This window comes from Salvelinus fontinalis, chromosome 17, assembly GCF_029448725.1.
Source record: "Salvelinus fontinalis isolate EN_2023a chromosome 17, ASM2944872v1, whole genome shotgun sequence".
In the NCBI taxonomy this organism is placed as follows: domain Eukaryota; kingdom Metazoa; phylum Chordata; class Actinopteri; order Salmoniformes; family Salmonidae; genus Salvelinus; species Salvelinus fontinalis.
The window spans coordinates 36,552,498-36,576,541 of record NC_074681.1 but is presented as its reverse complement, the minus strand read 5'-3'; the positions used below and the strand labels follow the sequence as shown (position 1 = coordinate 36,576,541).

The window sequence follows — 24,044 nt, the reverse complement described above, 5'->3', positions numbered from 1 at the left end:
CATAGTCAAACCCCGCTTCCGTAGCTTCCTCCAAATGGCCACCCTCCAAATTAACTCCACCGGACTAAGGGGCAACACCGGAATGAGGGTCAACACCGGAATGAGGGTCAACACCGGAATGAGGGGCAGCTCCGGAATGAGGGGCGGATCCTGGCTGGCTGGCTCTGGCGGATCCTGGCTGGCTGGCTCTGGCGGATCCTGGCTGGCTGACGGCTCTGGCTGCTCATGGCTGGCTGACGGCTCTGGCTGCTCATGGCTGGCTGACGGCTCTGGCTGCTCATGGCTGGCTGACGGCTCTGGCTGCTCATGGCTGGCTGACGGCTCTGGCTGCTCATGGCTGGCTGACGGCTCTGGCTGCTCATGGCTGGCTGACGGCTCTGGCTGCTCATGGCTGGCTGACGGCTCTGGCTGCTCATGGCTGGCGGAAGGCTCTGGCTGCTCATGGCTGGCGGAAGGCTCTGGCTGCTCATGGCTGGCGGAAGGCTCTGGCTGCTCATGGCTGGCGGAAGGCTCTGAAGGCTCAGGACAGACGGGCGGCTTAGACGGCGTTGGGCAGACGGGCAGTTCAGGCACCGCTGGGCAGACGGACAGCTCAGACGGCGTTGGGCAGACGGGCAGTTCAGGCGCCGCTGGGCAGACGGCAGACTCTGGCCGGCTGAGGCGTACTGTAGGCCTGGTGCGTGGTGCCGGAACTGGAGGTACCGGGCTAAGGACACGCACCTTCAGGCTAGTGCGGGGAGCAGCAACAGGATGCACAGGACTCTGGAGACACACAGGAGGCTTAGTGCGTGGTGTAGGCACTGGTGGTAATGGGCAGGAGACACGCACCATAGGGCTAGTGCATGGAGGAGGAACAGGGCTCTGGAGAAGCACAGGAGGCTTGGTGCATGGTGCCGACACTGGTGGTACTGGGCTTGGGCGGGGACGTGGCGCCGGATATACCGGACCATGCAGGCGTACTGGCTCCCTTGAGCCCTGAGCCTGCCCAACCTTACCTGGTTGTATGCTCCCCGTAGCCCGACCAGTGCGGGGAGGTGGAATAACCCGCACCGGGCTATGTAGGCGAACCGGGGACACCATGCGTAAGGCTGGTGCCATGTATGCCGGCCCGAGGAGACGCACTGGTGGCCAGATGCGTTGGGCCGGCTTCATGACATCCGGCTCAATACTCAATCTAGCCCTGCCTGTGCGGGGAGGTGGAATAACCCGCACCGGGCTATGCACACGTACAGGAGACACCTTGCGCTCTATCGCATAACACAGTGTCTGCCCGTACTCTCGCTCTCCACGGTAAGCTCGGGGAGTTGGCGCAGGTCTCCTACCTGACTTCGACACTCCCTTGTAGCCCCCCCCCAAGAAATTTTTGGCCTTGACTCACAGGTTTCCAGCCTCGCCTCCGTGCTGCCGCCTCATACCAACGCCTCTCGGCTTTAGCTGCCTCCAGCTCTTCACGAGGGCGGCGATATTCTCCTGGCTGTGCCCATGGACCTTTTCCGTCCAATATTTCCTCCCATGTCCATGAATCCTGCGATCGCTGTTTCTTTCTCCCACGCCGCTTGGTCCTTGGTTGGTGGGTGATTCTGTAACGGCTGTCTAATGCCTCGGATGAGGAGAAGGAGTAAGGGTCGGACCAAAATGCAGCGTTGTATGTAGACATAATGAATTTTATAAATGAAAGACGAAACACAAAGAACACTTGAATTGATTACAAAATAACAAACGACGTAGACTGACCTGAACAAGAACTTACATAAACACGAAGAACGCATGAAACAGGAACAGACTACCTAAACGAACGAACGAACGAACGAAACAGTCCCGTGTGGTGCAAACAGACACAGACACAGGAACAATCACCCACAAACAAACAGTGAGAACAGCCTACCTTAATATTGTTCTCAATTAGAGGAAACGTCAAACACCTGCCCCTAATTGAGAACCATATCAGGCAACACAATTAACCCAACATAGAAACAATTAACATAGAATGCCCACCCCAACTCACGCCCTGACCAACTAAACACATACAAAACAAGGAAAACAGGTCAGGAACGTGACAATCGTATTGCTCTTCCAGTGTTTCCCTACTGTATAATATAGAGCAGACCTATGTAACTGCAGGCACCTGAATGTTTGCCTTTTAGAGATACCTTCATCATTCTAACAATGTCCAGGGGATTACAAACCGCGCGCATATACAAAACATAACGTAAAATGTGTATACACCAGTTTGTACGCAAAGTAAGTAAGTATTTTAATGAAAATGTTTTTAATGAAAAACAAAAAACACAAAAACACATCAACAAGAATGCAGCCATTTTCCGTTACTGCGAAGATATATGTTTTGTTTTTAGAATCTAAGATAATTAGACATAGTGATCTTGTTCCTATTTATTTTATTTTCATAACCATTGCAGAATAAAGTATTTACCTTTTTTGGCTGTGATGGGTTCATATTCCAGAAGGAGCCATACAACAAATGATCATCTGCATTTCTAATTTAATAGGACCTAGTTGCATAGGAAATAGATACAGTTGAAGTCGGAAGTTTACATACACCTTGGCCAAATACATTTAAACTCTGTTTTTCATAAATCCTGACATTTAATCCTAGTAGAAATTCCCTGTCTTAGGTCAGTTAGGATCACCACGTTATTTTAAGAATGTGAAATGTCAGAATAATAGTATTTCTTTCATCACATTCCCAGTGGGTCAGAAGTTTACATACACTCAATTAGTATTTGGTAGCATTGCCTTTAAATAGTTTTACTTGGGTCAAATGTTTTGGGTAGCCTTCCACAAACGTCCCACAATAAGTTGGGTGAATTTTGGCCCATTCCTCCTGACAGAGCTGGTGTAACTGATTCAGGTCTGTAGGCCTCCTTGCTCGCACACACTTTTTCAGTTCTGCCCACAAATGTTCTATAGGATTGAGGTTAGGGCTTTGTGATGGCCACTCCAATACCTTGACTTTGTGGTCCTTAAGCCATTTTGCCACAACTTTGGAAGTATGCTTGGGGTCATTGTCCATTTGGAAGACCCATTTGCAACCAAGCTTTAACTTCCTGACTGATTTCTTGAGATGTTGCTTCAATATATCCACATAATTTTCCTGCCTCATGATGCCATCTGTTTTGTGAAGTGCACCAGTCCCTCCTGCAGCAAAGCACCCCCACAACATGATGCAGCCACCCCCGTGCATCACAGTTGGGATGGTGTTCTTCAGCTTGCAAGTCTCCCCCTTTTTCCTCCAGACATAACGATGGTCATTATAGCCAAACAGTTACATTTTGTTTGATCAGACGAGAGAACATTTCTCCAAAAAGTACGACCTTTGTCCCCATGTGCAGTTGCAAACCGTAGTCTGGCTTTTTTATGGCGGTTTTGGAGCAGTGGCATCTTCTTTGCTCAGTGACCTTTCAGGATATGTCGATATAGGATTAATTTGACTGTGGATATAGATATTTGGACCTGTTAAAAATTTTCTAAACCGGTTAAAAACGTCAAAGCTACCGTGTATACCTATATAATGTAGGTACATGACGTAATGACGCCACGTAAAATGTTGTGCTACACGTGCAACACATCATTCCTAACCTAGCTCACAATGTCTGCTGTGTGGATCGAGCAGTCAACAAGTCGAGCAGTCATTTGAGCAGTCACTCAAAGGCGAAATCCATTAAAGCCAAGATAATGGAATTCATTGCCCTTGACAATCAACCGTTCTCTATCGTGGGTGATGTTGGCTTTCGCCAACTGGTCGAGCACCGGTACACACTACCAAGTGCGCTATTTTTCAGATGTTACCCTACCGGAGTTACACAGTAATAGCGTTACTGCTATTGTTTTCATGACATACATACTATGGAACGCTGTTTGGGTCTTTGCGTGTCAAAAAAGATACAGTAGCACTGTCAAAGCTGAACAAAAGTCTGCAAACAAGCAAACACTGGCCACGAATGATGTGATTACAATACCGCGTTGGTAATAAAGCATCATTTGTTCGACCGCAACTTCTGGGGTAGTTAGCTTTAGCTTGGTACCTAGCTAGCACCAATACAACCAGCATGAAAACATTGACCTGTAGAAACTGCAGTAATTTTCATTATTCTTAGCAATGATTTAGGAATCCTTGTGAGTAAGTATTTGCCCCTTGTTGTTCGCCTATTGAAATTGAACTTAATTTCATGAAAATAAATAGCTAGCCAGCTACTTAATCCTGTTGCCCAAAGCTAACGTTATAAGCAGCCAGCTAGCTTCATCTGACTAGTGAGAGTCGATCGGACCGGGTTCTTTGTTGTGAAGCTAGCCACAATAAGGATTAGGCACAATAGTGGAATGTGTGGTCTGCCTTCAAAATAAAAGTATGTTATTGACAGTGATAGAAATGAATACAAATAGTCAAATTATCCCATACTTTTATTTTGAAGGCTAACCGCATAGTCCACTCCACTATTTTATAAATTAGGGTTATTTTAGATGATAACACATAGATTATGTTGTTTTGCTTTGTTTTGTGTGAAGAACATTGTTTGCATCCATGAGCTAGCTAGCTTTTTTTATGACCAGCAGTGTAGATGCGCGAGACAACTTTACCAGCATTATAGCATATGTCTCGATGAATCGTTGTGACATATGAAATACGAGTGATAGTGTAATCAATGTGTAATAACTAAGTAAAATATTGATGAACGTGTTAAATTATTATGTGACTTGCAGTCATATTCAGGTCCTGATTGGTCAACATGCTTATTTGAGCATGTCAAATAGGGTTATTTGTGACATGCAAAGACCCAAACAGCGTTCCATAGAAATCCTGGTTGAGAATGAAACGACTGAACAAATGAACAATGAAACAGCACAGCAAGTAAGTGAAAGGTTTTGATTATGTTTTACTGGTAATGGGGACATTACAACAAAATAAGTTTTGGTCAGTGTGGTGTGTGTGTGTGTGTGACCTTTATTTAACTAGGCAAGTCAGTTAAGAATAAATTATTTTTTACAATGACGGCCTCACGGGCCAAACCCGGATGACGCTGGGCCAATTGTGCGCCGCCCAATGGGACTCCCAATCACGTCCGGATGTGATACAGCCTGGATTCGAACCAGGGACTGTAGTGACACCTCTTGCACTGAGATGCAGTGCCTTAGACCGCTGCATCCGTGTGTGTGTGTTAACTATTTAACTGTACTAGAATGCTTAAAAGGCCACTAAAATGTTAAATACCGGATATCGGTATCGGCCAAAAATGTCATATCGGTGCATCACTACTAGTAACCTACTGTCAGTACTGTAATTGCATTTCTATTTTAGTAGCTTGCCTTAGACAATGTTTCAGAATTCGCTGGCAGTCCATCATTTTAGGTTGGGGGGAAAAGTCGATGCAAATCATTGTTGAATTCAAACGTTCTGCTAACAGGTTCAAAACATTTGCTTTCTCTTTCAGAAACTGACACAGTCCTTTCCCAGATACAGCATACATTACTGCTAAAGAGTAAAACATTCTAACAACACAGTAAATAGACTGATAGTTTATGTGAAATAGTTGGGTAGGCTACATGTGGTGCTATAGGAACATGACATCATTGCATATTTCATCTTAGAGCGTATACCAAGGCAGAACATAGAAACCCAGTAATCTATTGATATACCACATATTGAACAACAATTAGTTGTTTGCATGCCGTGGCCTAATGCAAATAGTTCCAAATAATACCGCAAATAAATAATAAATAATACCGCAAATGACATTATTGTCAACATAAAAGGTAAATGCAGGGCGTTTTTCTCATTCACCCATGCACAGTTTTATGATCGGTCTGATTTATAACCGGAAACAGACATGTATGTATGGTATGGCGTGTGCCAAGTGTATAATTCCTAATATTTTTGTATGTGCGCAGACTTTTCAGAAATGGTGCCTGCAGAAATGTAGTGTGACATTTACGCTATAAATGAGCGTAATGTTTATAAATGAGGCCCCTGGACAGTGTGTTTCCTCCAATATCTTAGTTTGCAGCTGAAAGACAAATCACAGCTCTTTTATTGCACATGGCCAGGGTTGCACAACTGTCCTTGAAAACCGTGGCGGTGAAAGGCAGCAAACAATGCAGCAACCTACAGTAGCCTACCACCTGGGAGCGGATGTCAGTCCAACATCTAGTTTGGATTTACCTTTGGTTGAGTTGTCAACTAATGTAAATTCACCACGTCACCATGCCATTGGATTTAGGTTAACAGTTGGGTGAGAAAAAGACAAAATTCCCTTACTTTAGGTTTTCCACCTTGTTTGAACGTCATCACATTTACTTTTAAGGTTGAAATGACGCAGAAACAAACAGTTTTTGCCCAGTGGGTGCACATGTGACCCTGGACAAAGCATCCACTTGTATTAGTATGTTTATGTATATGTATATGTATATGTTTATGTATATGTATATGTATATGTCTATGTGTGTGTATATGTGTGTGTGTGTGTGTGTGTGTGTGTGTGTGTGTGTGTGTGTGTGTGTGTGTGTTTTGCCCAGTGGGGGGGGGGGGGGGGGGGGGGGCATGCTGACAGTTCAACATGATGCAGAACAGTTATCCATGCTATGTGCCCCCTTCTCACCTTATAATGGACTCGTAACAAACTTTAACCTTTCAAACTCCCTTATCAGTGTGTCGACATGTCTGGCTCCACCATTTCGAACTAATAAAATTATTATTGGTCCAAAGAAACACAGCAATCTTTATGGACAACATATGTGCAGCTGTGTTTAACTGGATGCACATTTTAAAATAAATATCTGATGTTTCAGACGGTGCATTCGGACTGAGAATGGAATAGTCTGGCTCTTTGGATTGCTGTTTTTCTTCCGTAATAAGCTACTACAGAGCACAAGAGAAGTTTTGAACACACAAACCGAAGGGTTTGTTTCAGTTTTACCTGACAGCTAAATGACCAAAAGAGAAACATGCTGAGTAAAGACCTTCCGGACATTGAGGTACATGATTTTATAGTTGTTAATCTGTTTTATTCACTTGCAATCTCAATTTGCGGCCCCTGGTTTTGGGAGGGAGGTGTCTTTTTGCTTTACTTTTTATGCTCAGTGTTTAGCCTACCTGCTTGAGCCATGTTGTAAATACATCTGGGTTGGCAAACCGCTAGAATTAGATGGATTGGAGCAGCAAGCAGGAATTTACAAATTAGCCTACTCTCCACGTTTGCCAATTTATGGAGGTATTTTTCTTTGGGATTTTTTATGACTTGTTTTTTTAGGCTACATGGAGAAAGAGAACTTACCTTAAAACAGTATATCGTGTACATGACACTGCAACCTAAATTCCCCATGGGGACAATAAAGTCAGTAAGTAAGTAAGTAGTGTTATTTTGAGCAACGTGCTAGATAAAGTGACACCAGAGACCATTTCTTCAGTCTAAGAGAGCCCATGCGAGTTTTGCACGGAAATTTGCCGACTACTTTCAGTCTTTTCCTTCTGTGATAGACTCACACACTTGTTCAGGCAATGCAATTGTAAAAACAAATGAATAAACCAGCTACAATGCTACAGCTTCTCATCGGCTAGCACGAGAATTCCTTCTTCCTTCTCATACTAGCCAATCATTCTGTAGCTACCACTGAAGTTTCAGCACCATGGACTGCGCATGTGCAGCCAGTTACAGGATTGCATTATGCCTATCTATTTTGATGGGGAAAAAATATTTACAAAACAATAACCGTTGCTTTAAGAATTGTCCTAAACATTGTAATAATAGTCGATGGGGGATTCCACTAATTCAGTAGCCTACACATTTTTTTTAATCAACACCATGCATAGGCCACTTTTACTAAACGCAAAACTGCTTATGTAGACTGAACCAACAAAAAACAGGAACACGGTGTCACGATCGTGTGGGGGATTTACGGACCAAAACGCAGCAGTTGGAAAATAAGCCATCTTCTTTTATTAACACCACGAAGATGAACACGACACAAAACTCTATACAAACTAACAAAACAACAAAACGACCGTGAAGCTACAAACGTTGTGCACATACATACAGGCTACAAACGTTCTACATAGACAATTACCCACAACCAATGAGAGCCTATGGCTACCCTAAATAAGGCTCCCAATCAGAGACAACCGAAATCAGCTGTCTCTAATTGGGAACTCATTCAGGTAACCATAGACTCTCCTAGATAACTAACCAACATAGACAACTCTAGACATATACACTCAACACAAAACCATCTACTACACCCCATAACCCCTTTTCCAAATAAACACCCAAAACCAACAAAACATAAACATTCCCCATGTCACACCCTGACCTAACTAAAATAATAAAGAAAACAAAGAATAATAAGGCCAGGGCATGACATAACCCCCCCCTTGAGGCGCGAACTCCGGGCGCACCATACACAGTCTAGGGGAGGGTCTGGGTGGGCTCCCCTCCACGGTGGCGGCTCCGGCTCTGGTCGTAGTCCCCACGTCACCACAGTACCTAACCACCTCCTAGGCCTCCTCCAAACGACCCCCCTCCACATTAACCCCATTGTATTAAGGGGCAGTTCCGGACTAATGGACAGCTCCGGACTAAGGTCCAGTACCAGGGTAAGGGGCAGTACCAGGATCAGGGGCAGTACCAGGGTAAGGGGCAGTACCAGGGTAAGGGGCAGCACCAGGGTAAGGGGCAGCACCAGGGTAAGGGGCAGCACCAGGGTAAGGGGCAGCTCCGGACTGAAGAATGGCAGCTCCGGACTGAGGGACTGCAGCTCCGGACTGAAGGACTGCAGCTCCGGACTGAGGGATGGCCCATGGCTGGCTGACGGATCTGACTGCTCATGGCTAGCTGACGGATCTGGCTGCTCATGGCTAGCTGACGGATCTGGCTGCTCATGGCTAGCTGACGGATCTGGCTGCTCATGGCTAGCTGACGGATCTGGCTGCTCATGGCTAGCTGACGGATCTGGCTGCTCATGGCTGGCTGACGGATCTGGCTGCTCATGGCTGGCTGACGGATCTGGCTGCTCATGGCTGGCTGACGGATCTGGCTGCTCATGGCTGGCTGACTGATCTGGCTGCTCCTGTCTGGTTGGCGGCTCTGGCAGATCCTGTCTGGTTGGCGGCTCTGGCAGATCCTGTCTGGTTGGCGGCTCTGGCAGATCCTGTCTGACGGACGGCTCTAGCGGCTCCTGTCTGGCTGGCGGCTCTAGCGGCTCCTGTCTGGCGGACGGCTCAGTGGGCTCATGGCAGACGGGCGGCTTTGCAGGCTCATGGCAGACGGGCGGCTTTGCAGGCTCATTGCAGACGGATGGCTCAGATGGCGCTGGGGAGACGGATGGCTCAGATGGCGCTGGGGAGACGGATGGCTCAGATGGCGCTGGGGAGACGAGCAGTTCAGTCATCGCTGTGCAGACGGCAGACTCCTGCCGGCTGAGGCGCACTGTAGGCCTGGTGCGTGGTGCCGGGACTGGTGGCACCGGGCTGGGGACACGCATCTCAGGGCTAGTGCGGGGAGCAGGAACAGGGCATACTGGACCCTGGGGACGCACATTAGGCCTAGTGCGTGGGGCCGGAACTGGTGGTACCGGACTGGGGACACGCATCTCAGGGCTAATGCGGGGAGCAACAACAGGATGCACAGGACTCTGGAGACGCACAAAAGGCTTAGTGCGTGGTGCCGGAATTGGTGATACCGGGCTGGAGACACGCACCATAGGACGAGTGCGTGGAGGAGGAACAGGGCTCTGGAGACACACTGGAAGCCTGTTACGTGGTGTAGGCACTTGTGGCACTGAACTGGGGCGGGGAGGTGGCGCCGGAAATACCGGACCGTGCAGGCGTATTGGCTCCCTTGAGCATTGAGCCTGACCAACCTTACCTGGTTGAATGCTCCCCGTTGCCCGACCAGTGCGGGGAGGTGGAATAACCCGCACCGGGCTATGTAGGCGAACCGGGGACACCATGCGTAAGGCTGGTGCCATGTAAACCGGCCCGAGGAGACGCACTGGTGGCCAGATATGTAGGGCCGGCTTCATGACATCCGGCTCAATACTCAATCTAGCCCTGCCAGTGCGGGGAGGTGGAATAACCCGCACCGGGCTATGCACACGTACAGGAGACACCGTGCGCTCTACTGCGTAACACGGTGTCTGCCCGTACTCTCGCTCTCCACGGTAATTACAGGGAGTAGGCGCAGGTTTCCTACCTGACTTCGCCACTCTCCCTTTAAGCCCCCCCCAAAGAAATTTTTTGGGTTTTCCCACAGGCTTCCTACCGCTTCGTCGTGCTGCCTCCATTCGCCGGTATCCCTCCTCGCACTGCGCCAGAGAATCCCAGGCGGGCTCCGGCACTCTCCCTGGGTTGATCGCCCACCTGTCGATCTCCTCCCACGTAGTGTAACCCAGATCCTTTGTAGGTTCCTTTTCCTGCCTCCGAGCTAGCTCCTCATATCGCCGCCTCTCTGCTTTCGCTGCCTCCAGCTCAGCTTTGGGGCGGTTATATTCTCCTGGTACCTCCCGGTCTAAAATTTCCTCCCATGTCCATAAATCCTTGTATTGCTCCTGTTGCCGCTGGTCATGCCGCTTGGTCCTATGGTGGGTAATTCTGTCACGATCGTGTGGGGGATTTACGGACCAAAACGCAGCAGTTGGAAAATAAGCCATCTTCTTTTATTAACACCACGAAGATGAACACGACACAAAACTCTATACAAACTAACAAAACAACAAAACGACCATGAAGCTACAAACGTTGTGCACATACATACAGGCTACAAACGTTCTACATAGACAATTACCCACAACCAATGAGAGCCTATGGCTACCCTAAATAAGGCTCCCAATCAGAGACAACCGAAATCAGCTGTCTCTAATTGGGAACTCATTCAGGTAACCATAGACTCTCCTAGATAACTAACCAACATAGACAACTCTAGACATATACACTCAACACAAAACCATCTACTACACCCCATAACCCCTTTTCCAAATAAACACCCAAAACCAACAAAACATAAACATTCCCCATGTCACACCCTGACCTAACTAAAATAATAAAGAAAACAAAGAATAATAAGGCCAGGGCATGACACACGGATATTTTGTATCTGCCATTTGACAAGAAGGCCTAGTATAATCAATGCTTGTAAATTAGTATGACTCACCTTGCAAATACTGTAATCAATGATGGGACATAGGCCTACATAACCTCTAAATATAAGTATAAGTACCTCTAAATATAAGCTTTATACAATAATATCTGATATTACTGAATACATCCTTGTATTAAACCAACCCAAGACATGCCGGTGGATGGGCATGCATAACATCCTTTGACAATACCAACACCTCTGCCTAGGTGACATGTAGACTTCCTTTTATTGAAGACATTTGAATGGAGAGTGTGCCGGGGTAAGTGACGGCCACCATTAGCATTTCTATTAATGGCTGTTATGACAACACTCATGTGACCTTGGCTGTGTCAGGGTGCGCTTAAGACGTGGTCTAAATGACTCCTGTCAGCTGTCGAAAGTACCTCGCTAAATGTCATACTAACGGCCGTCTGCGGGGGAATTAAACCGACCATTCCTCTTGTGCTGCGCTGGAGACGGCTCGTTTTAATATCCTGCCTTTGTGAGAAAGCTAAACGTGCACCTTTGTGTGTGCTCACGGATTCATTAAAAATGTCTAGGATGGCCATCAGTGTTCGTTAGAAATGAGATTAATGTGTCCGCTTACAGAAAGGTCTATACACTTTATGTCTGGCCCTGAACCCTGCCAGGCCAGCCTCCAGAACAGGACTATCAAGTCAAGTGCAGGGACAGGCTATTGGCAACATAGGCACCAAAAATTCCCATTTAAACGATGACAAGGAAACGTGTGTCTCGCAGACATCCGCCTCAGTGTCAAGCGTCTAGGATTTTAACGAGTTGCTCTCCTATCAAGGCTGTAAGTCTAAGCATGAAACCCCTTAGAATAATCCTACAAGTGTTGGAGGTACTGCATGTTTTATACCCCATCTGAGTGATCATCCATGTGATATATACCACACTTTTAATGCCGGCCTACTGCGGTATAAGCTTAACGTTCCACAACATCCGTCTACCGTCGTACAGAGTATTGTATGCCATTCATTGATAATGTATCGCAACGATGACACTATACCCATAACGTGTTGTATATTTAACCCAAGGATATGTAACCCAGTGATTTAACCATTTGAGTAAAGCATAGCATAGGCCTATAGGGGGATCTATCACATACATCACGCACGTAAAACCTTCACTTACACATTTGTCAAAGAGCATAAGTCCAAAGGAGAGAATAATAGTCCAGGTTCAGGTGATGCAGGCGGGATGCACAGGCGTTTCATCATAGTGTGCTTGGAGATAAGAGGTCGTGAACCGATAGCCTAGCTAATCTTTATCTTATCTCTTCAACAATAACCAAGAGGACATTTGGATTTCCTGGAATGTTCTGTTTCAGGCGTATTGTGGCGTTGTGATCGTCATGAAGTGTCTACTGACCTGTTTGTAGCGGTCTGAACATGATCTGACACCATAAAGACCCCAAAAACTCTCTGCTTACCTTGTTAGTAGGGACGTTCTGACAAGGTCAAAATAGTTTTCTAACAGTCTCTCATTAGACAGATGTTCCCAGCTAGGGATGGTACCATGACATGGATGTAACATTTTCTCTTTGAACGTTCCGATAACACATTCTAGAAATGCACCCAAACAATTGTTGCAGGAACGTTCACTGTTCGCTGGGAAGTTTTACAGTGATTCTGTCAATGATTCTCCTCTTATCCCTTTTAAATGGGATTCTTCATGGTGATTACCTGACACATGAACTTATTTCTCTTAATCTCGCCAAACCTATTGCAGAACTTTTAACCTATTGGAATCAGTGGCTCTATATTGTGTGCAGTGCCAAAGAACCACTGACATGTAAATAGATGGCCTAGCAAATGTAGCTCCTGGGTAAGTTCACCTTGATTGCTCTGTTAATCAATCAGCAAGTCACAGATCATTCCAGGACTTGCCAACACGAGACTGCCCCTCCGGCACACCCCATCTCTCCCACCCATCTTCTTATATATCTCTCTCTCTCTCTCTCTCTCTCTCTCTCTCTCTCTCTCTCCTCTCTCTCTCTCTCTCTCTCTCTCTCTCTCTCTCTCTCTCTCTCTCTCTCTCTCTCTCTCTCTCTCTCTCTCTCTCTCTCTCTCTCACTCTCTCTCTCTCTCTCTCTCTCTCTCTCTCTCTCTCTCTCTCTCTCTCTCTCTCTCTCTCTCTCTCTCTCTCTCTCTCTCTCTCTCTCTCTCAACAGTGAGCTAAATCACACATCGTCCATCTTCTGCTGCCCCCTTTTCCTTTAGTTAAATAATTCCCTTGAACACAGGTGACAGCCCTCCTCCTCCTCCCGGTATAGTGTGTTTAAGCATCCTCTGACCCAGCTTCGTGAGGTCAGGAACGTGTGGTGCTCTGAACTTCTACCCCGCAACGCTTCCCACCCTCAACTCAGCCCTCCTCCTCATGCAAGATAAGGTCCCCTTGACTGGGACAGTTAGCCAATCACAATCATGTTCTTTTTCTTGCAATTTGAGAGAGTATATTTACAATAATAGAGCCACTATATTTTACTATGTGCAACTGGAGAGAACAAACTTAATATTGATTCAAGCATGCTTTCTCCCCCTAGGCGAGAAATGCTATGTTGCTTTAGCCTATAAGCTGGTTTCAATCAAATTGGGCCTTTGGCCTGGGACCATGGCCTTTAGTTGTGCGATTTTGTTAGATTTAATTTCCCCATTCTAGTTAAATACAGCGATATTCAGGGATGAACCCAAGGAGGACAGCCTACACTCTCCATAACCTGTATCACTGCATCAGATGTTGGAACTGAATTAATATTGCTGAATGCCCCCAGTGCAGTAGGATACTGTTGCTTTATCTCACCCATGGCGGATCAATATGTGGAAATTCATCTATCGATTTCCAGGTGAAGACACAGAGCAATAAGACAGTGAATTGCCAGCTGATGTTTAACTATCCAGCTCCGGGGAGGAAATATGTTACTTTTATGAAAGACTAGAATCTCTGAGGGAGTGGCTGGGGTCTCTTCTACTGATCTCTGGGCATTCTGAGACCTTAGTCAAGTTTGTTTGAAGTATGATGCTATGCAAAATGGCATTGTGGGAAATTGGAGGCAGACTGACAGAGCTCTTTGTTTGCACTGTGTTATTCTTCATACCCCCTCAGTTTCATGATGCAATAGCCTATTACTAGGATCATTGGTGTCCTACTAAAATGATCTCTGACTGTATGTGGGCTATACCTATGAGTGAACAATGACTTATATATACACTAAATTACTTATAGGGGGGCAGTGTTGAGCCCCCCCCCCCCCCCCCCCCCCCCCCGCCCCCGCCAACACACACAACCCTACTCAGGGTTTTTCTTTATTTTGCTATTTTGTAGAATAATAGTGAAGACATCAAAACTATGAAATAGCACATATGGAATCATGTATTAACCAAAACAGTGTTAAACAACTCAAAAGATGTTTTATTTTTGAGATTCTTCAAAGTAGCCATCCATTGCCTTGATGACAACCTTGCACACTCTTGGCATTCTCTCAACCAGCTTCATGAGGTAGTCACCTGGAACAGGTGTGCCTTGTTAAAAGTTCATTTGTGGAATTTCTTTCCTCCTTAGTGCATTTGAGCCAGTCAGTTGTGTTGTGAGAAGGTGTGGGGGTGGTAAACAGAAGATAGCCCTATTTGGTAAAAGACCAAGTCCATATTATCGCTAGAACAGCTCAAATAAGCAAAGAGAAACGACAGTTCATCATTACTTTAAGACATGAAGGTCAGTCAATCTGGAAAATGTCAAGAACTTTGAACGTTTCTTCAAGTGCAGTCACAAAAACCATCAAGAGCTATGATGAAACTGGCTCTCATGAGGACTGCCACAGGAAAGGAAGACCCAGAGTTACCTCTGCTGCAGAGGATAAGTTCATTAGAGTAGACTGCACATCAGAAATTGCAGCCCAAATAAATACTTTACAGAGTTCAAGTAACAGACACAACTCAACATCAACTGCTCAGAGGAGACTGTGTGAATCAGGCCTTCATGGTCGAATTTCTGCAAAGAAACCACTACTAAACGACCAATAAGAAGAAGAGACTTTCTTGGGCTAAGATCCACGAGCAAAGGACATTAGACTGGTGGAAATCTGTACTTTGGTCTGATGGGTCCAAATTTGAGATTTTTTGTTTCCATCCGCCATGTCTTCATGAGACACAGAGTAGATGATTGGATGATTTCCACATGTGTGATTCCCACTGTGAAGCATGGAGGAGGAGGTGTGAGGGTGTGGGGGTGCTTTGCTGGAGACACTGTCAGTGATTTAATTTAGAATTCAAGGCACACTTAACCAGCATGGCAACCACAACATTCTGCACCGATACGCCATGCCATCTGGATTGCACTTAGTGAGACTATCATTTCTCTTTCAACACGACAATGACCCATGGGCTATTTGACCAAGAAGGAGAGTGATGGAGTGCTGCATCAGATGACCTTCCCTCCACAATCACCCAACCTCAACCCAATTGAGATGGTGTGGGATGAGTTTTTTGAACACTTTTTTGTTTACTAATTGATTCCATTTGTGTTGTTTCGTAGTTTTGATGTCTTCACTATTATTCTACAATATAAAAAATAAAAAATAAGAAAAACCCTTGAATGAGTAGGTGTGTTTTGAGGAACAATGGAAAAGTAATTCTGCTTTGAAAGTTGATACAGTTGTCAACTCACCTTTGAGAAAAGGGCGTTTGAATATTTTGGTACCTACTGGAGAGCTGTCCTTTGTCTACACCCATCCAGCTTTGTTCACACCCTCTTAAGGCAGCCCCACCCATCTCTTTAAGGATTCACATGAGGTCATGTGCTAAACAGTGAGTAGTGTAGTAAAGATAAAGACTAAAAGTGGAAGTAGTCTACAATAAGGAAAAATTCCAGGTAAACAGAAAGAGTCCAGATAAAAATATTTTATAAATATTAGATGACACTTACCCAGACACACTTGTCTAAATTGATGGGTCATGTGAAAGAAATGCTGTAACCTCCAGTCACATCCAGTGGTGGAAAAAGTATTAAATTGTCATATTTGAGTAAAAGTATAAATCATTTCAAATTACTTATATTAAACCAGACGGCACAATTATTTTCTCTCTTTTTTTATTGACTGATAGCCAGGGGCACACTCCAACACTCAGACATAATTTACAAACTAAGCATTTGTGTTTAGTGAGTCTGCCAGATCAGATGCAGTAGGGATGTTCTCTTGACAAGTGTGTGAATTGGACAATTTTCCTGTCAACATGTAACGAGTACTTTTGGGTGTCAGGGAAATTGTATGGAGTAAAAAGTACGTTATTTTCTTTCGGAATGTAGTGAAGTAAAAGTAAAAGTTGCCAAAAATATAAATAGTAATGTACAGATACCCCCCCAAAAAACCTAAGTAGTACTTTAAAGTATTTGACCACCGCCCAAATGCCTTCACACCAGTATATTAGCATACTTTCTATACTGTTACACACGCACTTATCACATAGTATTCCATACATATGTTAAGGCCATGCAACCTGAGTTGAAACCTGAGTGAGGTGCACATGTACAGTACATAAACAGATGCATGCACCATATATTTATGTGGTGGACACTTGATACGGTCACATTATATTGTTGTGGTATGTCACAAAATCATGTTACGACCACACATATCAATATTAATTTTATATTTATAAGTCTTGCTAAGTGGATGGGTCTCTACAGAAGGTTTAAACGGTACAGCCAAATGGTTACTTGCATAATAGCAACATCAGAGATAGATCATGTCAAAATAAAATATACAGTATGTACAAGAACAATATCAATAACGATATCAGTGATAGACGATGTAGTTACTGTATATGCATAAAATCAGGGGTAAAGTGGCTGAGCAGCAGGATAACAAAAAAATAAATTGTAGTAGCAACTTACGTGTTAGGAGAGTCATTTGAATAGAGGCACTGCAGATAGTGCTGATGACTGGTCCGTCCAAACCACGAATGAACAAGGGAATCTATATTCGGAGAGCCTGTTTCTGTCCTGCCCTCGACTTTGTTGCAAAACTCCCTGATCTTCTCAAAAAGATATGTTTGTCTAGCTGTGTCCAGTCCAGGTGGTGCTTGTACAGGCGGACCATCTATGGGAGGAAGGATGTCAGCGTTGCGTAGCAGCTGAAACCTGGTCCCGACAGTCCAAAATCTCCTTGGCGACAATAACACCAGGCTCCAAAGCTGTAAAACAGGGAATAACAACAACAAAAATTCAGAAGACATTACAACCCTGCACAACATCAATTCACCTCACAAGTTGAGATTAGAAGAATAACCTCATGCAATGCAATGAAAATTATTTTCACCTGAAGTGCTGGTACTGCTTGATCTGTGGCAGCGGCCTGAAGTACAGAGTGTTGTAGCCAGCCATAGCTTTCCACCAGCACCGTACCATCCTCCAGTCCAACCAGCTGTGGGATGTCACTGTGCTGTCCTTCACAACACCAGCAATCTCAGACAATGTTCACTCTGGCCTTTCTGAAGCGCTGCTTGATGAGGCCGAAGCACCAGTCAGGGGCAAACTTGGTGTGGCCTGTGATCAGGAAGTGAAGGTCCAGACTGTGGTGGAGCTTGTGCATGGTCCGCCAGACACAATACCAGAGCACAAACTTGTTATTGTTTTGGCCACTGCAGTTATCGCAATTCAGACACGTGTTTCCCCAACTTCGTAGTTGGTGAAGAAATGGTGCATGTACTGTCGTTGATGACTGCGCTGCTGCCTTTGCTTGCATGGGCCAACTCTCTTTTTGAGTCATTAGATCATTCTCCTTGTATGACTGCTGGAGGAGAGCCAGATGTGTTCTACTGAAAGACAAATTCCAGATACAAATATTTGAGCATTATTATACAATAGATGCAAAATGGCATTCTGAGATAATGTTAATGTTACTGTTCCCACTACCATAACCAAACATACTTAATAAATACATGTAATTTTGTCCTTGAAGCATTTAATTGAAATACTGTAGAATTCCATTCAGTCCTATGGAGGACTGCTCCTATTGTGGAGTGCCAATATGGCCGACTGGTGACTTCAAGCCTCTCAATGGCCGAAACATCAGCAGTCCAGAGTTTAAATACCACTGCTAAACGGCTGACATCGCTTCCTAATTTCTGCAGTGTGTGATTGTGATTTTACTGACTCTGTGGAATTAGTGATGTGGGTGCTGGGTGTGATCAGTGGAGACTGATAAAGTCAGCCTCCACTGCTCCTCAGAGGACTGCGAGGAAAGGAGAATATAATCGTGTTTAAAATTATATCTGGAAGCCTCCTGCGGGAATGGTTTTCTCTACCCTAAAGGCATAGCAAGACACTTCCCCAAATTATTTGTTTGATAATGTATTCTTATTCTTTAATAAAATAGAGGGCTGTTATCAATATCATATAATATTAATGAAAGCTATTTTTAGAACTGTACTCGGTTCATTTTCTGGTGTTTTTAGGGTGTAGCCTAACTATAGAAATGAATGAAACTTGAATCATAGGCAAAGTCTGTTAAAGAATACCACAAATGCTCCGCGTCTCAAAATAATACAACTGTCTCCACACAACAGGCACTGGACCATAGGCTGAATACAGAGTGTACTCTCAATACTTCCCTTACATACATTGATAGTGGTTTTAATAATAGATTCACTGTGCGCGATAGAAAATCAGTTTCTCACTGAAGTGCAAATTGTTGCTTCAGGTCTGGCTGACCTGTTCATTCCCCCACTGAAACCGAAGAAAAAAAATAACTTGCAGATAGCATCCCCGTTTTATTGTTGTTGTTTGTGTCATTACCTGAAAATTATTCAAATATTGACAAGACAAAAAAGTTAGTTCTGAAACATTTGATAACAGCGTACCACAATTTACACTCTACTTATAAACGTACTGAGAGCTGTAGGGCTTTCATCCATGTTCATTGGTATGCGGGTCTCTGTTGAATGACATCTTGGATCTGCTTGCTTTGTGTTTCAAGCTTTAATGGTATTATCCAGCTGGCACCCACCTCACAAGCTGCCTCCAAGTCTCAGTTCAGCACCAGGACCAAAGGGGGCTCATTTCAATTTGCGCTTGGCCTTTCTGTTCTTCCCTTTATCTGATTGTGCTAGTCGTGGGTACTGAAACTAATGCAGACATGGTTCCCCTTTACCCTACAAAGAGCATGAAATGAGTATTAGTGTGCCAGTGATGGCTGTTTCCTTTTCTGTTTATGCCCCCCCATTTCCCTCCTCTCCCTCAGTTAGCTTGGCTGTTAATTGTGTTTGCCATCTGAACAGAGGACCCTGCTCTACATTTGTGTCCATCTTGAAAGACTTGCTCATACCATGATCATTTGACTGGCAACCGTGAATCAATGGGCAATGTGTGTCAGAGAAAGTTACCTCACAGGATGAGAATCTAGTACTCAGCCTCAATGTGGGTCTTGTTTCACGATGCATTTGCCTGCTTGTGAATTATGGATTAGATGAATGTGTTGTGTAATTAATACAGGTTGATATCACAATCCGATGGTGTTTTAGCACAATCAGTGTTAAAGGGAAAATCCATTAAAGAACTATCTTTGAGTATTTTTGTATTAGTCCACTGTTGATACAGTCCCATAATATTTTGCATGTCAGCAGTCAAGTTTTCAAGATATTGGACTTTCAAGAAGCAAAGTGTCACAGGCCACATTTTAAAATGATTTACTTTATGATTACTTTTGAGAGTAGAAATTGACATTTTCTCTACATATAAACATGTAGCCTAAAGGTAAACATACAGTGGGGCAAAAAAGTATTTAGTCAGCCACCAATTGTGCAAGTTCTCCCACTTAAAAATATGAGAGAGGCCTGTAATTTTCAGCATAGGTACACTTCAACTATGACAGGCAAAATGAGAAAAATAAATCCAGAAAATCACATTGTAGGATTTTTTATGAATTTATTTGCAAATTATGGTGGAAAATAAGCATTTGGTCACCTACAAACAAGCAAGATTTCTGGCTCTCACAGCGCTGTAACTTCTTCTTTAAGAGGCTCCTCTGTCCTCCACTCGTTACCTGTATTAATAGCACCTGTTTGAACTTGTTATCAGTATAAAAGACACCTGTCCACAACCTCAAACAGTCACACTCCAAACTCCACTATGGCCAAGACCAAAGAGCTGTCAAAGGACACCAGAAACAAAATTGTAGACCTGCACCAGGCTGGGAAGACTGAATCTGCAATAGGTAAGCAGCTTGGTTTGAAGAAATCAACTGTGGGAGCAATTATTAGGAAATGGAAGACATACACGACCACTGATAATCTCCCTCGATCTGGGGCTCCACGCAAGATCTCACCCCGTGGGGTCAAAATGATCACAAGAACGGTGAGCAAAAATCCCAGAACCACACAGGGGGACCTAGTGAATGACCTGCAGAGAGCTGGGACCAAAGTAACAAAGCCTACCATCAGTAACACACTACGCCGCCAGGGACTCAAATCCTGCAGTGCCAGACGTGTCCCCCTGCTTAAGCCAGTACATGTCCAGGCCCGTCTGAAGTTTGCTAGAGAGCATTTGGATGATCCAGAAGAAGATTGGGAGAATGTCATATGGTCAGATGAAACCAAAATATAACTTTTTGGGGCTGTTTTTCTGCAAAAGGACCAGGACGACTGATCCTTGTAAAGGAAAGAATGAATGGGGCATGTATCGTGAGATTTTGAGTGAAAACCTCTTTCCATCAGCAAGGACATTGAAGATGAAACGTGGCTGGGTCTTTCAGCATGACAATGATCCCAAACACACCGCCCAGGCAACGAAGGAGTGGCTTCGTAAGAAGCATTTCAAGGTCCTGGAGTGGCCTAGCCAGTCTCCAGATCTCAACCCCATAGAACATCTTTGGAGGGAGTTGAAAGTCCGTGTTGCCCAGCAACAGCCCCAAAACATCACTGCTCTAGAGGAGATCTGCATGGAGGAATGGGCCAAAATACCAGCAACAGTGTGTGAAAACCTTGTGAAGACTTACAGAAAACGTTTGACCTCTGTCATTGCCAACAAAGGGTATATAACAAAGTATTGAGATAAACTTTTGTTATTGACCAAATACTTATTTTTCCACCATAATTTGCAAATAAATTCATAAAAAATCCTACAATGTGATTTTCTGGATTTTTGTTTTCTCATTTTGTCTGTCATAGTTGAAGTGTACCTATGATGAAAATTACAGGCCTCTCTCGTCTTTTTAAGTGGGAGAACTTGCACAATTGGTGGCTGACTAAATACTTTTTTGCCCCACTGTGTGCTATACTAAAACACACAAAAAAATCCTTCTTACCATTAACGATTGGGCCTAAAACAATTCCTATGTGCCTCAATGCTCTCTCCTTTTTACGTCTCTGTTTCTTCCGATATAACCCGCATTTCCTCACATGTACTACACTCAAACCCATTCAATACTGACACCTTTGTGGTGTTGCAACCCACTCTCACAGCTTATTGTGATCAGACACGAATCAGAACTAGACACGAATTGTCTATTTCACAATAGTGTGTTGGGTCAATAAGCCGCCCAGTGTTAATGAGCCATGTTCAATGTGCCACAGAGTATCCTGTCTCTGAACCCGAGGGTGCAGACCCATGCTGCCATCCACTCAACGGGCGCCAAGAAGACAGAAAGGAAACACTGGAAGAGAAATCCAGAGAAGAGCTGTGATGTAAGTCTGCCATCTTTCCTTCCTCTATACAAACTGTTTTTCATTATGCTCCATGTTCATCTCTAGGGCCAGACATTTTTCCTGACCCTGTGACCGACCCCAGAAAAACTGTAGGCCCAGGAAAAATAACTAGGGCCCAAAGTTTTTTCTGGAGAGGTCACTTAGTGAGAAAAAAGCTCTGATCCTATGATGTAGTTACATTCATATCCCAATCATTCTTAATGTCACGCTTCCCTCTTCAGTCCTCATTGAAATATTTTGGAGTGCCTATCAACAGCCTGAAGTATCAGCTTTAATGGGACATGAATCAGAAAGACCATACCCAGCAGCTGCTGCCCTAAATCGGTTAAATATTGCACATTTCCTCTGCTTATCGTCTCATAGCTCCAGCCTCAGTCAAGGCTCAAAACCATTTTCAAATGCAATTTTTTTTATGCTTTTCCCCTCTGCCATGTGGCGATTGTTTTATTTATTAGAACAATCTCGTTTCCAGAGAACCCATATTAATAAGATGCTTATATTATGTCGGCAATTCCCAACACTAAGCATTTTGTCTAATTATTAATAATAGGGTCTCTAGATGTTGGATTAGACAAATCCTTTGCAGACTATAAATGCAACACTGGTAATTTCAGTGAAAATGTCAATGGTTCTCCCAGTGGCGACCTGTGCTCGCGGTTGTAATTGGAAATGTAATTATAGTATATTGTATTGTATAGCACAAATGAGCTCGGCTAACATGTTAGAAGACTTTACAGAATCAAGTCCTAAATCATAAACATTACAGCCTTTTCAGCTGTCCACCACACTTCACTCTCAACATGCTAAATTGGCATTGGCAAGGTTTTTTTTTAATGAAAAGCTTGTGCCTCTTTGTAACCCCCCGGGCGAGATGTCACAGAGGTGTTGGTTTTGTAAGGGCTAATTCTATTAAGGCAGACTGGCAGTGTATTCATTGTGTTATCCAAGAGGTCAGAGGGCAAGGTTGATTGGGGGGTGGAAAGGTAATTGCACATGGGAAGAAAATCTCCACCTGCCATTACAGGATAGCACAGCAATAGCAGGACCAAAACAGCTGATTACAATATGCAGACTAATATGGGTTCCCTGAGGGAAGGGAATGAGGGAGCGAGAGCAGCAAGCTGCTAGAACGGGAACAAATGGAGTGTTTTTTGTGTTGATTTTTACAAACACGTTATTATTAGTTCATCCTAAAGCACAAACACAACATAATAATCACAATTTAAGTACTGTTAATGCAGCTTTTAATATTATTCCCAGCAGCACCACGACAAAGCTCAATATGTTACACTTCGAATGTGGGGTAGGGGGAAAAACGTGTATGCATTTAAAATAACAGTCGCTAGTGAAAGTCTACACACCCCTTGCACAGTCTTTACATTTCTCTGCCTTAAAATTCAATCTAACAGGGGATTAAATTCGATTTCTTCCCCCATTCGATCTGCACAACCTACTCCACATTTCTAAAGTGAAATAACAGTTATAGAACATTTTCCTATCGCCTTACAAATGCTAAATGAGGATGTATTGATTGCGTATGTCTTCACACCCTTGAGTTTATACGTGGCGAAGCACCTTTGGCAGCCAATACAGCTGTGAATCATTTGAAATATCATTCTACCATCCAAAAAACTCATCTTAGAGCAACATAGTGAGCTCTATTTTCATGTCATCTGACCAGAGCACCGGTTCATATCCAAGTGACAATGCCGTTTAGCAAACTCCAGGTGTTAACATTTGTTGGACGACATGAAAATAGATATCTTTGGCCACGCACACAAGTGGTGGGTTTGGCGTCGAAATGAGAATGCATGAGCAGAAAATAACCCCGTACCTACTGTAAAATATGGTGGTGGAGCTTTGATGTTATGGGGCTATTTTCCTTCCACTGGTCCTGGGGCCTTTGCTGAGGTTAACGGCATCATGAACTCTACCCAGTATCAGGATATGTTATCCAAAAACCTGGTTGCCTCTGCCAGGAGGCTGAAACTTGGCCGCAAGTGGATCTTCCAGCAACACAACCACCCCAAGAACACATCAAAATCCACAAAGAAATGTTTAATTGGTCACAAAATCAACATTTTGCTGTGGCAATCTCGTTCTCGGGACTTGAAATCTATTGAAAACCGGTGGTTTGAATTGAAGAGGGCAGTCCATAAGCGCAGGCGAATGACATCAAGGATCTGGGATGATTCTG

At 44.3% G+C, this 24,044-nt stretch overlaps 1 protein-coding gene across 1 annotated transcript in view; it reads left to right on the top strand.

Moving 5' to 3' along the window:
- The first annotated feature begins 6,657 nt into the window (after window positions 1–6,657).
- dpydb (dihydropyrimidine dehydrogenase b) overlaps window positions 6,658–24,044 on the top strand; it is a 136,523-nt gene continuing 119,136 nt past the window's right edge. The window contains exons 1-2 of the mRNA XM_055867260.1: window positions 6,658–6,987; window positions 21,716–21,826. Coding sequence (XP_055723235.1) covers window positions 6,958–6,987; window positions 21,716–21,826 — 141 coding nt within the window. The 5' untranslated portion in view covers window positions 6,658–6,957. The remainder of the gene's footprint in view (window positions 6,988–21,715; window positions 21,827–24,044) is intronic.